Source organism: Macaca thibetana, chromosome 7 (genome assembly GCF_024542745.1).
Source record: "Macaca thibetana thibetana isolate TM-01 chromosome 7, ASM2454274v1, whole genome shotgun sequence".
Classification (NCBI taxonomy): domain Eukaryota; kingdom Metazoa; phylum Chordata; class Mammalia; order Primates; family Cercopithecidae; genus Macaca; species Macaca thibetana.
In genome coordinates this window covers 52,073,078-52,088,950 of record NC_065584.1, presented here as the reverse complement: position 1 = coordinate 52,088,950, position 15,873 = coordinate 52,073,078, and the positions used below count along the sequence as shown (strand labels likewise).

Genomic DNA, 15,873 nt, shown 5'->3' with positions numbered 1-15,873 from the left:
AGTAGAAATATATGTGGGTGTAATTGAATTAAAAATTCATTTGGGTAGCTATTGAAGTTACAGAATTATAGACATGGAAAAAAGTGAGAGTTTTGGGCTTTCTAGAGTGGAAAAGAAGCAGCTAAAGAAATGAGAAGCTAATGTATTTTGAAGCTAGCTGTATTTTTCAGAAAATAAAAGCATGTTTTGCTTATGTGTCTTTGAAAAAGGCAATAAGAACAGAAAATTCATCTCTGACAAAAGAAGTTCAAGACTTAAAAGCTAAGCAAAATGATCAGGTAATGTAGTACATTTTTACAACTGTTCTTTGTCTCTGTGTTTTTTGTTTGTTTGTTTTTTTGTTTGTTTATTTAAATTAAAAGAAACGGGGTCTTGCTATTTTGCCCAGGCTGGAGTGCAGTGGTACAGTCATAACTCACCATAACTTTGAACTCCTGGGCTCAAGTGATAACTCCTTGCTCAGTCTTCTAAGTAGCTAGGACTATAGGCTCATGCCACAATGCTCAGCTAACTTTTATTTTATTTTTTGTAGAGATGGGGTCTGGACATGTTGTCCAGACTGGTCACAAATTCCTGGCCTCAAGCGGTCCTCCCACATTAGCCTCCTAAAGTGTTGGGATTATAGGCATGAGGCACTGTGCCCAGCCCATTCTCTTTTAAACAGGGGGCAAACTGTTGCATAGAAACAAGTCTGTTGTTTCTCTTCCTCCAGGTTGGAATTTGTCAATTATAGTTTTAATTTATGAATGATAATCAGTAATAGAGGCTGCAATTTATATAATACTGATTGTATGCCAGGTACTATGACGAATACTCCAGATAGGGTGCCATTGCCTCTTACTAGAGTGATAAAAAGTTCTAAGTATACAAATACAAAGTAAGACTCTAGTAAAAGAGGCTGCCTGAAATTAGGCAGTTTCTTAGTTGCATTTTCTCTATGGTTGGAATTATTGATTAAATAATTTTAACATTTATCTAATGATTTTTTTCTTTTGACATATTTATAAGTGGCCTTAAAGCTACCTCTTTTCAAAATGCTATTTATTGTCATTATTATGACATTAAAAAAGTCTCGAAAGAATGCCTGGGCTTTTCCTATTTGGATTTTGATTGTAGTGGAAAATCTAAGGATAATGTGCATTTCTATTTCTGACCCATTTCTATTTTGAATAAATTACTAAGTAGGATACTTTCCTATTTCCAGGTTTCTTTTGCATCTTTAGTTGAAGAACTTAAGAAAGTGTAAGTGATAACATTATTATAAACTGGTTTTTCTTCTTTGGTCCATTTTTTGTGTGTGTGTGCTCAGAAATCTAGTTTTATTGTGCAATTGGGACAGCTGATGTATGTTTAACTTTCACTCTAGAATTTTTCTTAATGGGGTAAGAGAACTTAGCTGTGATTTCCCAAATTCAGTATTATAATAATAATTAACACAAAACAAAACAAAACCTGTTTCCAGAGGATGGGAGTCAGTATAGTTGAATGGAACTTGATTCTCCCCTGTGTTCCTCAGGGTACAAATCTTATATTTCTGATGTACTTTTGAAGCACTTAACTGACTTCTTGTGTGCATAGGCTTCAGCTGTCTGTTAGGAGGAGCTTTATATTTGCCCTGGCCCTTCTACAAAGACATGTTGCTATTTTATTTAAAATGGGAAAGGGTTGATTTGGAGAGCCATTTCATTATTTGCTGCTATTTTTATATCTTTGATGGGTCTGGTGATTTCTAATCAAATTATACTGCATTTCTTTATTGAAGGATCCACGAGAAAGATGGAAAGATCAAGTCTGTAGAAGAGCTTCTGGAGGCAGAACTTCTCAAAGTTGCTAACAAGGAGAAAACTGTTCAGGTATTGGGAGACATAGAACTGTGTTTTATGTTTTTGTTTATCAACTTTAGTTAATATCATTTAATTTCATGTGTTTGTCTGTGCATTGCATTTTATGTCAATTTCTGTGTTTCCATTGTCCAATCTTGTCTGTTTTGTCATTGTCAAGGATTTGAAACAGGAAATAAAGGCTCTAAAAGAAGAAATAGGAAATGTCCAGCTTGAAAAGGCTCAACAGGTAAAAATCCCAGAGCCATAGCATGACAGATTTATTAGTTATGTGTTATTTACGAGCTATTTGATTTTTTTTCTTGTTACTCAGAAAACACTTTTAGTAGTATGCTGTAAGTATATTGGGTTATGTGCTTTTAATTTTATTTTTTGCCTGATTTGAGAAAGTGTTCTTGATATTTTAATCTATATATCTTAAAAATTTTAACCGTTCATAGTTATTTTCTAGAACATTTTTTGTGTTAATGTTTCATTTTAGTTTTCCAATTAAAAATGAAACATGAAACACTTAGGCAATTTTTTAAATCCTCCCCACCCCTTTTAAAAGAAAACTGCATGGACCAAAATGTTATTTGAATATACATTGCTTGACCTCTGCCTTAGAACAAAGTACAAGTTTCATTGGGATTTCAGACGTAGATGTGATTACTGGAAATTGATGAATTTTGCTGATTTTAATCTGATAAGGCTTCCTTGAAAAAATGGTGAGATTTCATTGAAGAGATGATTCATTCATCTCATAGATGCATTCAGCAGTATTTATTGTCAAAGCAGTTCTCATCAAAGCACTGTACTCATGATTGGTGGATCACTAGTGATTGGAGATAATGTGTTGAGCGCAATAGGTAGGATGAAAAGATCATACTTTTCTAATATAGATTGAGAGTTCAGGAAAGTCTCCTCCCAAGGAACTGACATCTAAGCCAAGAATCTGAAGGGCCTGTGAGAAGAGAGTGGAGGATAAAAGGTATTATCAGACTGTGTATGACTAAGAAAAAATTAAAAAAGACATCATAGAGTACTGTTGAGTAATTGGCCTTGAAAACTGGGATGGAGAACATCTCTGATAATGGTAGGGAGGTGTGTGGAGAGTTAATATTTTAATTTTTCACAACTGTAGAAGTATGGCTGATCTGAGTGCAGTGGTATTTACAACTGATTGATCACAACCAGTTAGAGATTTCTTTATTCCTTCTCCATCCCACTGCTTCACTTGACTAGCCTAAAGAAAAAAAGCATCACATTAATTAGACTTATTATTCATGACTATTTTCCTTGTCCCTCCCCCTTATTTTTAGTTTATTAATTTTTGTGTTACTGGAGTCAGGAGGTAAACTCAAAACACATCTCATTTTGTCATGAAAAATATAGCTAGTTTCTTTGTAATTTGAAATGTACACATTATAAAGACTTATAAAGCTTAATAAGTTAAATCGAAAGGATTATTAATAGATTTTTCTGTCCTTTGTATTTCAGTTATCTATCACTTCCCAAGTTCAGGAGCTTCAGAACTTGTAAGTACCATTTATCTCATTTCCTTTTACTATTTCTTTTTCATGAGTTAAATAGAAGTATAATGAAAATTATAGCTTCTTGATTTCAAGTGGTGTTTTAGAAAATACAAAAATACTAATTATCTCAAAACTCCTAAGGGCCCTAAGTTTCTTATTTGGCTTTAACCTGTAAGTTATTTTGTGGGAAGGAGGTAGGAAGTCTTTTCATGATTTATAATCTGAATATAACCTCAAATTGAGATGTTGCTCTTTGCCTATTTTAATAGCCATGTGAAATTGGTATCTTTCACATCCAGAACAATCTTGTTTGTATAGACTTAAACAAGGTGATACAGGGTTGAGGTAGAGCTAAAATAACTTACTCATATCTGGATATTCAGTGATAGAATGATTTTCCTTAATCATCCTGTACTTCCTGATTTGATTGTCTCCAAAATCTTATATGCCTTTTTTTTTTTTTTTGAGATGGAGTCTCGCTCTGTTGCCCAGGCTGGAGTGCAGTGGTGCGATCTTGGCTCACTGCAAGCTTCACCTCCCGGGTTCAAGTGATTGTCTTGCCTCAGCCTCCTGAGTAGCTAGGACTACAGGCATGCATCTCCACGCCCGGCTAATTTTTTGTATTTTTGGTAGAGACAGGGTTTCACCGTGTTAGCCAGGATGGTCTTGATCTCCTGACCTCATGGTCCACCCGCTTCGGCCTTCCATGGTGTTGGGATTACAGGTGTGAGCCACCACTCCCAGCCTTGTATACCTTTATACTTGTTAAGTTTTAGTTTATTTTAATCAGCTGGACTGTGAGTACTACCCAAAATATACTTTTTTCAGTGTCTTAAGATTTTTGCTTTTTATGGTCATGTAACATTTTCATTTAGAGTTCTAATTAATTTATTATCAGATTAAAAGGAAAAGACACTATACTTTTTTCAGTGTCTTAAGATTTTTGCTTTTTATGGTCATGTAACATTTTCATTTAGAGTTCTAATTAATTTATTATCAGATTAAAAGGAAAAGAGGAACAGATGAATACCATGAAGGCTGTTTTAGAAGAGAAAGAGAAAGACCTAGCCAATACAGGGAAGTGGTTACAGGTGAGAAGTTAAAAACAATAAAAAATAGCCTTTTTATACTTGACTGTCAATTTAATTTATACCTATTCTTTTTAAGGATCTTCAAGAAGAAAATGAATCTTTAAAAGCACATGTTCAGGAAGTAGCACAACATAACTTGAAAGAGGTATAGTATAAACAAATTACCAGCATGTTACATAAGGAATGAGAAATCTTTGTTTAAGGTATTAGAAAGTCAAGATGTTAATATGTTCTGAGTTTCTTTGCCAGAAAAATTATGTTGTACCATGGTTCTGTTGTTGTTTAAATAAGTTAACTTTTATTTCTGGCGAATCATACTTAACTGCTTAATCTGTCAACCTGAGCCTACAAGCATTTCCTTATCTCTGCCTTTTCAAATAGACTCTTAGCTCATTCTTAACTATCTGTTTAAAGTATTAGTCTTTAATCTTTTAAGAAATAAGTATTAAAAATTGTTTAATAAAACTCATTCTGTCCTTGCTTTATAAATGGCCCAATCTTAAATTTACTGCATGTAATTATGTTTTTTTTTTAATTGGTGGGTGATTCTATATATGTGTCGTAGCACCTTTTTTTTTTTAACGTTAGCATTAAAAATGTGATTCTGTTTGTCAGGTCTCTTCTGCATCACAGTTAGAAGAACTTGAGATTGTGTAAGTATGCTCTAAGACAGCATTTTGAAGAGAAGCAAACGTCTCATTATTTTCCAGAGTGTGTTCGAATATAATGATGGGTTTCCTGTACATGATTAACTTTATTGTTAAGTGGAAATTATAATCCAGAGGCAAATAGGCTAAGTCTCTGTTGGGTAAAATAAAGGTTATAAATGCTTTCAGATACCTGGATTCTTTATCCTTTCCAAATCCATCAAACTCATTTTTTCAATTATTCTTTCTGCAAATACAGACTGGTTTTAAGTTATTTTTTAAAACAAAGTATGCAATTATTATAGAGATTAAACTTATTTCAAATGAAAATTAGTATTTGAAAGTGTTAGTAACATCTCTGAATTAACCAGAAGATAATTTTAGCCATAATCTTGATAATGAATTTTAAACCTTTCTATAATTTTAATTTATTTATAGGGAAAATGGAACTTGTCATCCTGTGCTGAATAGGAAAAATACTGAATCTAGTCAGCATAAGAGGCGTCAGTTTTTGTAGATATTAATCTTAGAAAATGTTTTATTCTAGAGAGTCTGTTGTCTTAAGCTACAGCAGGTTACAGTGGTGAGAAGGGGTATCTGGACCTGATCCTTTTGGCCCCCTTTAAAATTGCTCTTAACAAATTTTTCTTGGTGATACCATTACTCTTTATTGATATTTGTTTTAAAGAAGTGTCCCCTTTTAAACTGCCAAGATATTGAGTATATTTATTAGGTTATTATCTTTTTAAAAACAAGGGAGATTACTCTGTTTTTGGAAGATTGCTCGTTTGTACAATGATTGTTTGTCTTTTGGCTATTGTGTAACTGTCAAGGTGCTTATCTCTTTATTTGCTTGGAAAGCTTAGGGCAGCATTTCTGGCCTATTTATAGTAGGGATATGTAGACCATTAAAGTAGGTAATTTTAGGTATATTTCTGCCTTACATTTTTTTTTTTGCCATTTTCTTTTTTAAATTAATAGATTTTATTTTTTGTGGTGGAGCAGTTTTTATATTTATAGGAAAAAATGAGAGAAATACAGTTTCCATATACTCTTCCCAATTCTCCCTACTGTTAACATCTTGCATTAGCGTGGTACATTTGTTACAACTGATGAGCCAGTAGCAGTATATTGTTATCGTTGTTATTAACTGAAGTTCATAGTTTCCATTAGGATCACTCTCTGTGGGTTTTAACCAACGTATAATGGCATGTATCCATCATTACAGTATCATACAAAACAGTTTTACTGCCTTAAAAATCTCCTGTGTTTTACCTGTGCATCCCTCCCTCCCTTCCTCCATACCTCTGCAGCACCCCCCCAACCAATGACCTTACTGTCTTCAGAGTTTTACCTTTTCCAGAATATCATAGTTGAAATCATACAGTATATGGCTTTTCTGGATTGGCTCTTTTCTTTTCTCTTTTCTTGGAACAGAGTCTTTCTCTGTGGCCCAGGCTGGAGTGTGATCATGGCTCACTGCAGCCAGGACATCCTGGGCTCAAGTGATCCTCCCACCTCAGCCTTTTGAGTAGCTGGGACTACAGGCACATGCCACCATGCCTGGCTAATTTTTTAGAGACAGGATGTCCCTGTGTTGCCCAGGCTGGTCTTGATATCCTGGACTTGAGTGATCCTCCCACCTTGGCCTCCCAAAATGCTGGGATTACAGGTGTGAGCCACCATGCTCAGCCTTGGATTGGCTTCTTTTACTTAGCAATATGTATTTAAGTTTTTCCCTTCTTATATATTTATCTCACTCTTGATATATGCTGTTTTGTCATTTTTTCATATAGATTTATAAGCATCTTGAAATTCTAGATCAAGGTGCGGTAAAAATAACTGTTCAGCTCAACGAATACTTGAGACTCTATTATGTGCTTTCTGGCATTGGGGATACTGAAATGGATAAGATTTCCTATCCTGAGGAAACTGTTAAACAGATCATTTTGATGGTGGTGTTATGCTATAGGTCTATTGCTTAGGATGACCAGGGCAATTGAGATTCACTTGGGCTAGATAAAGATTTACATCTGCATTGGGTAAGGGAAAAACAGATTAAATTATCCATAGCATCTCTTCAGTACAAAGGTTATACATATTTCATAATTTCCAGGGTCAACAAATTATGACTGAGATTCTTAGGGCAAAATTCCTTGCTTTTTAAGTGGTAATTTTTGCAACAATTAGATAAAATATAGTTTTGTTCTTAGTTTTTGTTTTAGAGTTTCTTCCTAGATAAAGCCACATTTGCTTAAGAAATGTTAAGTATGACTGAGTAAATGATCCTAGAAATATCTTTTAAAACAAACTTCTAAGTTGATATAATATGGGGGAAAAAAGCTGGTTTGTATTGTTTCTGCCATCTTTTTTATTAGGGGTGATATTGGAGTCTGGTTTTCTTTTTTTATGTACTTTAGTAAATGTAGATATTTGTAAAAAATTCTAGGTTGAAAGAAAAGGAAAATGAATTGAAGAGGGTAGAAGCCATGCTAAAAGAGAGGGAGAGTGATCTTTCTAGCAAAACAAAGCTGTTACAGGTGAATATGGTGACTTAAAATTAATTATTTTGTAAATGATTGTCTTTGCATGCTTTAAAATAATTTTTAACTGCTGCCAAAAAATAGAGTACGGAATGAATCTCCCTCCCACCCAGATACTAGGTCTCATTATTGGCATATTTTTTGAGTAAGTACCCATGCATAAAATGTGTGTATGTGTGTATACTTGCTTATAAAATACTCTGTTGAACTATACTAACTTGTGTATTTTGCTTCCTTCACAATTAACAGTGTTTTCAAGATCTTTCCATATAAAGCACATTTCTGCCCTAACTTTTAATAGTTTTATGATATTGGATGATTATATCATCATCTTCTATTTTTATTTTTGAGACAGAGTCTCGCTGTGTTGCTCAGGCTGGAGTACAGTGGCGTGATCTTGGCTCACTGCAACCTCTGCCTCCTGTATTCAAGCAATTCTCCTGCCTCAGCCTCCAGAGTAGCTGGGACTATAGGCGTGCACCACTATGCCCAGCTACTTTTTGTATCTTTTGGTAGAGATGGGGTTTCAGCATGTTGGCCAGGCTGGTCTCGAACTCCTGACCTCAGGTGATCTGCCCGCCTCGGCCTCCCAAAGTGCTGGGATTATAGGCGTGAGCCACTGTACCCAGCATATATCACTTATATAACCAATCCCGGCTGATGGATACCTAGATTATTTAGGGCTGTTTTTTTCTGCACAAACAATGCAGCAGTGAATATCCTTGCACACGTTTTGAATAGTGTATCTGTATCCTAGAAGTGAAATTCTGGATCAAGGCTTATGTCGGTTTTTTGTTTGTTGAAAGAGATAGTTAAATAGAAAATCAGTATCTTCTCACCTTCATGCAGTTAGTATTCAAATTAGTTACAGAACATTGATTTGAAGTAGTAGCAAATTTGTAGATGCCTACATTGTCTTGGATTAATCTTGCTCACATTACATGCTTCAAAGTTTGAGTCTCTCACATTCCTTCTCCCTCTCATGTAGGTTCATTTTAAATTTTGTTAGACAGTGCTAAATAGACCTCCAAAAGTGTTTTTACTAATTGACACTCTCACCAACTAAGGGCCATTTCCCCTTCTTCCGTTCCAACATTGACAAGGGTAAAAATATTTGATATTATACTTGAAAGATGGTAAGATTATTTTTAATTTGCATTTGATTGTGAGAGAAGTTAAGCGTTTTTCATATGTTCAAGCCATTTTTATATGAATTGTCCTTTAATTTTTCCCACATTTTTTCCACTGGGTTGACTCTTTTACTAATTTGTAAGGTCTTTTTTATGTAATAAAGGAAATTAAATAACCTTTTGTTATACGAGGTGATTTATTTTCCCCATTTTTTCTTCTGACTTCATTTGTGACGGGGAAAAACCTTTTTGGGAAATTTGAAACTTTTATGTACTCAAATACAAGTAATTTCCAGAGTTTTAAGTCTTGGGAAGAAAGATGTCTCTCTACGATCATAAAAATACATTCATCAGGGTGTGGTACGTTCACACTAGTAATCCCACCCAGCACCTTGGGAGGCCATGGCAGGTGGATCTCTTGAGGTCAGGGGTTCGAGACCAAACATGGCCAATATGATGAAACCCCGACTCTACTAAAATAATATAAAAATTAGCCAGGCATGGTGGCAGGTGCCTGTAGTCCCAGCTACTCGGGAAGCTGAGACAGGAGACTCACTTGAACCCGGGAGACAGAGGCTGCAGTGAGCCATGATTACAACACTGCACTCCAGCCTGGGTGACACAGCGAGACTCCATCAAAAAAAAAAAAAAAAACATTTTCTTCTAATATGTTTATAATTCTTTTTGTTTGTTTAGGTTATTTCATGTAACTTAGTAAGCTGTAACAATAACATTGTAACCATTAAAAAGAGAAGGCTAGCCACATTGCTAAATAATCCATCATAACAATAGTGATTCTGTTCCCCAGGGGACATTTGCCAATATCTGAAGACATTTTTGGGTGTTACAGCTGGGGCAGCGGGGCTGGGGCATCTAGTAGATGGGTGCCATGGATGCTTCTAAATGTCTGGCAGTGCATAGGATAAACCCCCGACAGCAAAGAAAAATATCAAGCCCAAAATGTTACTGGAGTTGAGGTTGATTTGAAATGTCACTTCATACTAAATTCTTAGAGCTATTTGGGTATATTTCTGGATTCTATTTTGTTCCATTGAGACATGCAAACTCTGCTGCTAGTACTAATATAAATACTCTAATTTCATCATATGTTTTAATATAGAGCTTATTACACACTTTAAAATTATTGCTATTTTGGAATTTTTCTAGCTTGTATGATCTGTTTCTAGCTTGTATGATCTAAGTTTATGTGGAAAAAAATGTTTAGATACTGATGTTTAATTTTTATTTAATTAGGATGTACAAGATGAAAACAAATTGTTTAAGTCCCAAATTGAACAGCTTAAACAACAAAACTACCAACAGGTAGGTACTATTAGATGTCTTGCCTTTCACTTAGGTGGCAAAAAAATTATATAACCAGTGACATATAAGTATTTTTGCCATTTCTGCATTTTTATTGAGAATAAAGTATGTTTTATTTATGTTTATCAAATTTTATATAAAAAAGCAACTTGCTATGTCATATCCAAAGTAAAACAAATCTATAATTTATAATGTATACACAAATAATATTATTGCCTGTACTCCAGCTCTGTTTTGTATCTGTGTGTTTTCTGATCCTAGAATTCTTAGCAAGTCAGTTTAAATACTGTAGCGGTTGGCTTAAAGATGTGTGTACACACTCTGTCTTCCCAAATGAAACATTGGTAACTGGAGAGAAACTAACAAGTGTATCATAAGCGATAGTGTACTAGTATTTAAAAGAGGTTTTCAAGTTATAATTCTGCTTGGTAAAAACCAAAATGTGTTTTTATAAAAGATGCTACCCAAAATAGCCTTTAAATTAATTTATGAATGTATATGGATAGACTTGATAGTATTTTGAGAAACAAATAAATTGGAGTCCTTGCAAACAAGAAGCTTGAGAGATTATTGTCACCAAGGAATAAATACCATATATGAAGGGCTGTGTACCTTTGCATGTTGATGTATAATTTTTGTTAAACGTGAGGAAACATAACTTATCTTAGTTTTTCTTTTGATTTCATTTCTGTTTTTTTTTTTTTTTAAACTTGGAAGCTTAACATTTTTATGTAGTCAAATATGAATTGTGCAGTTTGAAAATTTAAGATATGCTTCCATACACATAGTGGGAAATTGATAAATACTTACTAAATGAAGAGTTTAAGTATGCTGCAACAGTGAAGATTGGATTTAGCATTCAATACATTTTACAGATTTGTACATGTTTTTATTAAAATTATTTGATTAAAGTCAGGGTGACTTTTATATGAAATATATGCTATTTTTACTTTTGTTGTTTTCTTAATTTATATCTGAGAAAAGCTTCAATATTTTTAAGTCTCCTGAAAAGTTTCGTTTTGAAATAACATTTAACTCTTTTGATAGGCATCTTCTTTTCCCCCTCATGAAGAATTATTAAAAGTGTAAGTAATAAGTTTGATTCACAGTATATAAAGTAGTGACTATTTTTATGTGATAAACCGTTCTCAAATAAGCAGTTTAGTGTAACTGCAAATGGCACCTGATTTTTACAGTTCTATTTGGATATCTTGAATTACAGTTTAGAGTTGAGCGGTACCTTTGGCTAAGATGCTTTTTTTATAGTACTTGGATTTGAATATTTTGTTGAGGGAGATGTTTGTTTTTGTTTTTTTAGGCATTCAGATCAAGTTAAACTATGCTTTGCAGGGTTTTCTAAATCACCTTCTATTATCTCATTTATCTTACTGGGTCTTCTTCTAGGTGTGATTGTGTAATTGAATGATGCAAATTTTGGCTTAGCTTCATTTTTTAAAGAAATTTTAGGTTAGATGTGGTAGCTCACACCTGTAATCCCAACACTTGGGGAGACTGAAGCGGGAGGATTGCTGAGCCCAGGGATTTGAGATCAGCGTGGGCAACATAGTCAGACCTTGTCTCTACAAAAAGTTTAGAAATTCCGGGTGTGGTGGCATGCACCTGTGGTTCCAACTACTCCAGAGGCTGAAGTGGGAGGGTCTTTTGAGCCCAGGAAGTTCACACCGTTGCACTCCAGCCTGGCACCAAGAAAAAAAAATATATATGTAGTCTTTATGATTGTGTTTCTTAAGGAGATTTTTTTTTTAACTGATACATTTTTCTTGTTAGCCTGTAATTTTCTCTGTGAGGCTACATTTAAGGTCATTTCACATAAGTTAGTGTGTTTCAACATGTTAAAATGTCAACCACATTAAGTATATTAATAGATGATGTAAGTGATCTATCATCGGGAAAATTGTTAATTTTTTTTTTTTTTTTTTTAATAATCTAAATGTTTTTCCATCTTGGTTTACAGAGTTGCTTGTTTACTAGGTTAGAATTATTGACTGTTAAATCGAATCTTGAGTTTGACTATATAGAGCAAAGGTTGGCAAACATTTTCTGTAAAGGCCTTGATAGCATGTTAGGCCTGTGGGACACATAGGTCTGTTTTATACATGTGTATATATATGTGTATATGTGTGTACATGTATATATAAAACAACACTTTTAAAATGTAGAAACAGCTCTTAGTTCGAGGACCTACAGAAACAGACTGTGGAGTGGGCCCATAGCCTTAGTTTGCCAGCTTCTTATATAGACACTGATTCTAAGCGAAGAGCTATTTGTTATTTAACTTTCTACTCCAGCCACTCTCAACTATAACAGAATCAAATTATGAATCTTTGCCATTGCATTCTGCGTTTCTGGGAAACAGTAGCAGAAAAAAACATGAATGCTGAGATTGGTATGAAAATGGCAAGAAAACACTGAGCTCACTTTAATATTATACTTTTGTTGTGGGTTAGCCATTTAAAGTTATAACTGATTTCATTGCCCTCTGGGAAGAAAAATATTTAAGGGACTGCTTCTACATCCGTTTTAACTCCTCTGAAAATAGCTACTGTGTACTGACCCAAGTAAAAATATAAATAGCTACAACAGTTAATATATTCATAAACTGTTTCTTAGGGAATGAGATTTCTCTTTAGCACAAGCCTAAGCGTACCATATTAGGTATAAAAACTTAGAAATCATTTCTGAAATTCATAGGATGGGCTTTCTATGTTAAACAGTAGGTAGACTCTTTAATGTACTTTTCAAGGTACCATTTCTTGATATTCTTATTTTGTAGTAACAAATGTTGATAGGTAGGGATCTGAGTTGTATTACTGTTTACCTAAAATCTTGCTACACGTATTCATGTTCTGGTTTAGAATTTCAGAAAGAGAGAAAGAGATAAGTGGTCTCTGGAATGAGTTAGATTCTTTGAAGGATGCAGTTGAACACCAAAGGAAGAAAAACAATGTAAGTAAATCTTAATCAGAATGAAGCTTTTCTTTTTATTACTTTAACACTGAAATATGGTCCAGGAATTTTTTTTAATCTACTTTTACTTTAGATTTCTTAATCTTTGTGAGAAAGTACTATTTTCCGTGTGTAGTTTTTCGGGGGGTGGGGCATTATTGGAGAACAGTTTTTTTAAAATAAGTGAAAAGACAAATTCTTATTCTTATAAATATTTAAATGTTAAGTTATAATTATTACACCTTTAGTTATTTTTAAAAACTAAAAGTGCAGTTGACTTTTTGTGGAACTTTTATTTGGAAAACATGTTTTTCAGCTTGGTATTTTAAAATCAAAGATATTTCCTCTTAGATTGGGCTGGCCTTTTTGTAAACCAAAAGTAATACCAGTATTCAAACCCAGTATACTCAGTAATGAGGTCTTTTGAAAGCCTTCTGGTTTTTTTTTTTTTTTTTTAAAGACAGGGTCTTCCTCTGTCGCCCAGGCTGGAAGTAGCATGAACTCGGCTCACTGCAACCTCTGCCTGCTGGGTTCAGGTGATTCTCCTGCCTTACCCTCCCGAGTAGCTGGAATTACAGGTGTGCACCACCATACCCAGCTAATTTTTTTTGTATTTTTAGTAGAGATAGGATTTTACCATGTTGGCCAGGCTGGTCTCGAACTCCTGACCTCAAGTGATCCACCTGCCTCGGCCTACCAAAGTGCTGGGATTATAGGTGTGAGCCATGGCACCTGGCCAGAACCTCTCATTTTTAACTGAGAGGTGGTTCAAATTTTGGTAATTAAGTGTGTTAGAGGCCATAGAACCTAACTATGTTTATACTAGAAAGGGGAGGGATAGTGCTTTCAGAAATATGAATCTTAATAACTTACTGAGTAGACAAATAATGAATTTAGTAGAATTTCTTAAATTTTCTCATACCAGAGGACAACACCTATAAAGTAGAGTCTAAGCATTCTTGCTAGAGAAGAAATTTTTGTACACTGTACTGTGATTGCTAACACTTGAGCAAGGGTAAACTGTTACTGAAATCTAAGGGAGTATTGCTAGTAAATGGATGTGTGTTTTCTATTTTTCAAAGTTTGCATTAAATTCTTAATTTAACAAGTTGACATTTTCTTGTACCCCTGAGTTTGTCAAAATTAGGTACATGAATTGCCGCTTGTGTGTTGGTATAACAGTACTAACAGCATTGCTTAGCCACAAAACTTGAGGTGAACTTGCCGATATACTGCTAACATCTTAACTGTGTTTTATTATTGGGATTCTGAGATAAGGAGGGCATGGTAATGCAGCAGCAGCAGCATCAGCAGCAGCAGCGCTGGAGACACTGAACCCGTGTGAAAAGAGCCAGGACACTGGAGGCCAGCAGATAGCAGTGTCAGTCTTTCCTTTTAGTTCCGCCACTTCATTTTCTGTGTGTACTTGGCTCAGTTTCCTAACTTACTTGAGCTGTGGTTTCCCTATCTATAGAATGAGAATAAATACCTCATGCGGTTGTTGTAACGATGAGAATTTGTGAACTGCCAAGTACAGTGGTTGGCATATATTAAGTAATAAATGGTGATTATTGGCTTTTTATTTTTTGTTGTTGGTTTTTATCTGTTTAGATTTCTCATTCTGGAAAAAAGACTGAAATATAGAAGATTATATTTATATTTGTGAATGAAATGTTGTTAAAATCCAGATCTCTCAATTTTTAATAACCTCTGTCTCCTCCAAGAGAATCTATTTTATAGCCTTCCAGCCTTCCCCTTTGCTTTGATCAACTAGCTATACAATTCATGTAAGGTTGTTTTGTGGCATGAATGTTAGGCCATGCCAAGAAAGACATAGAACACAGTGGGTTACTATGGGATTCCTAGGTAGATTTGAAACATGTTAATTGTATTAAAACATAGAGAAAAAAATGTTACACTGCAGTGGAAAGTCCTATGAGTGTTATTGGGCCTTGTTTAAACATCAGATGAAAAGCTTTTTGTAATACTTCTATATTTGCTCTGTCTTTAATCTTCTAATGTTCAATGTACCTGAAATTATGTATGTATTCTTGGTTTGTGTCTTTACTTTTGAATGCTTTCTTCTTTGTCACATGTGCATAGTAGTTATTTTAAAAGCTGGCCTATTTGGTATATATACTAAAACATGGAAAGTGGGCGTCTTTATTTTCTCATTCAAACTTCTGAACATTGCTTTTTATTTTTTTGCTAATATGCATATTTTCCCATTGAAATAATTTTGCAGTAACCAGCATTTAAATGCAGTGCAAAATACTGATGAAGTAAAAAAGCAAAAATCTTTCAATAATGGATAAACTGAAATCATTCTTTCTAAAAATGATTAGGACCTTCGGGAGAAAAACTGGGAAGCAATGGAAGCATTGGCATCAACTGAAAAAATGCTGCAGGACAAAGTGAACAAGACTTCCAAGGTTGTAATGCTAACTCCTAGAAACAATCCACTGAACAGAGAAAATCTGCAGCTTGTCTTAAAATCAGACTAAACTTTAGCATTTACTTTTACTGCAATTTAAATATAAAATCTCCTTGTCCACATTTATCATCTCTATCATCTCTGCTTTTTTCATCTACTCCTTGAAGCTTTAATTTTGGGCATGCTGATTTGTTGTGATTACCTGATTGTTTGGGCTTTGTTGAGCACAACTTTAAGCTGAAGAGTCTCAGAAGACTGATGTTAACCTCTTGTCAGACAATATGCGCCTTTTGGGTTGGTTAAGATAACTTTCATGAAAACTTTGAACCAAAGAAATCTAGGTGAATTAACAAACACATTTGAATATGTAGGATGTGCCATAA

At 34.3% G+C, this 15,873-nt stretch overlaps 2 protein-coding genes across 26 annotated transcripts in view; one reads left to right on the top strand and one right to left on the bottom strand.

The window, feature by feature from the left end:
- Window positions 1-15,873, bottom strand: part of ATG14 (autophagy related 14) — a 457,705-nt gene that overhangs the window by 277,923 nt on the left and 163,909 nt on the right. The window lies entirely within an intron of this gene.
- Window positions 1-15,873, top strand: part of KTN1 (kinectin 1) — a 160,787-nt gene that overhangs the window by 68,594 nt on the left and 76,320 nt on the right. For 8 of the 25 annotated variants that reach the window (XM_050798211.1, XM_050798209.1, XM_050798206.1 and 5 more), the window contains 13 exons: window positions 210-278; window positions 1,205-1,242; window positions 1,763-1,853; window positions 2,002-2,070; window positions 3,321-3,358; window positions 4,356-4,446; window positions 4,523-4,591; window positions 5,062-5,099; window positions 7,543-7,633; window positions 10,021-10,089; window positions 11,137-11,174; window positions 12,966-13,056; window positions 15,402-15,488. In XM_050798211.1, the coding sequence (XP_050654168.1) occupies window positions 210-278; window positions 1,205-1,242; window positions 1,763-1,853; window positions 2,002-2,070; window positions 3,321-3,358; window positions 4,356-4,446; window positions 4,523-4,591; window positions 5,062-5,099; window positions 7,543-7,633; window positions 10,021-10,089; window positions 11,137-11,174; window positions 12,966-13,056; window positions 15,402-15,488 (879 nt within the window). The remainder of the gene's footprint in view (window positions 1-209; window positions 279-1,204; window positions 1,243-1,762; window positions 1,854-2,001; window positions 2,071-3,320; window positions 3,359-4,355; window positions 4,447-4,522; window positions 4,592-5,061; window positions 5,100-7,542; window positions 7,634-10,020; window positions 10,090-11,136; window positions 11,175-12,965; window positions 13,057-15,401; window positions 15,489-15,873) is intronic. The other 17 variants (XM_050798214.1, XM_050798208.1, XM_050798215.1 and 14 more) reach the window with 3 other exon arrangements.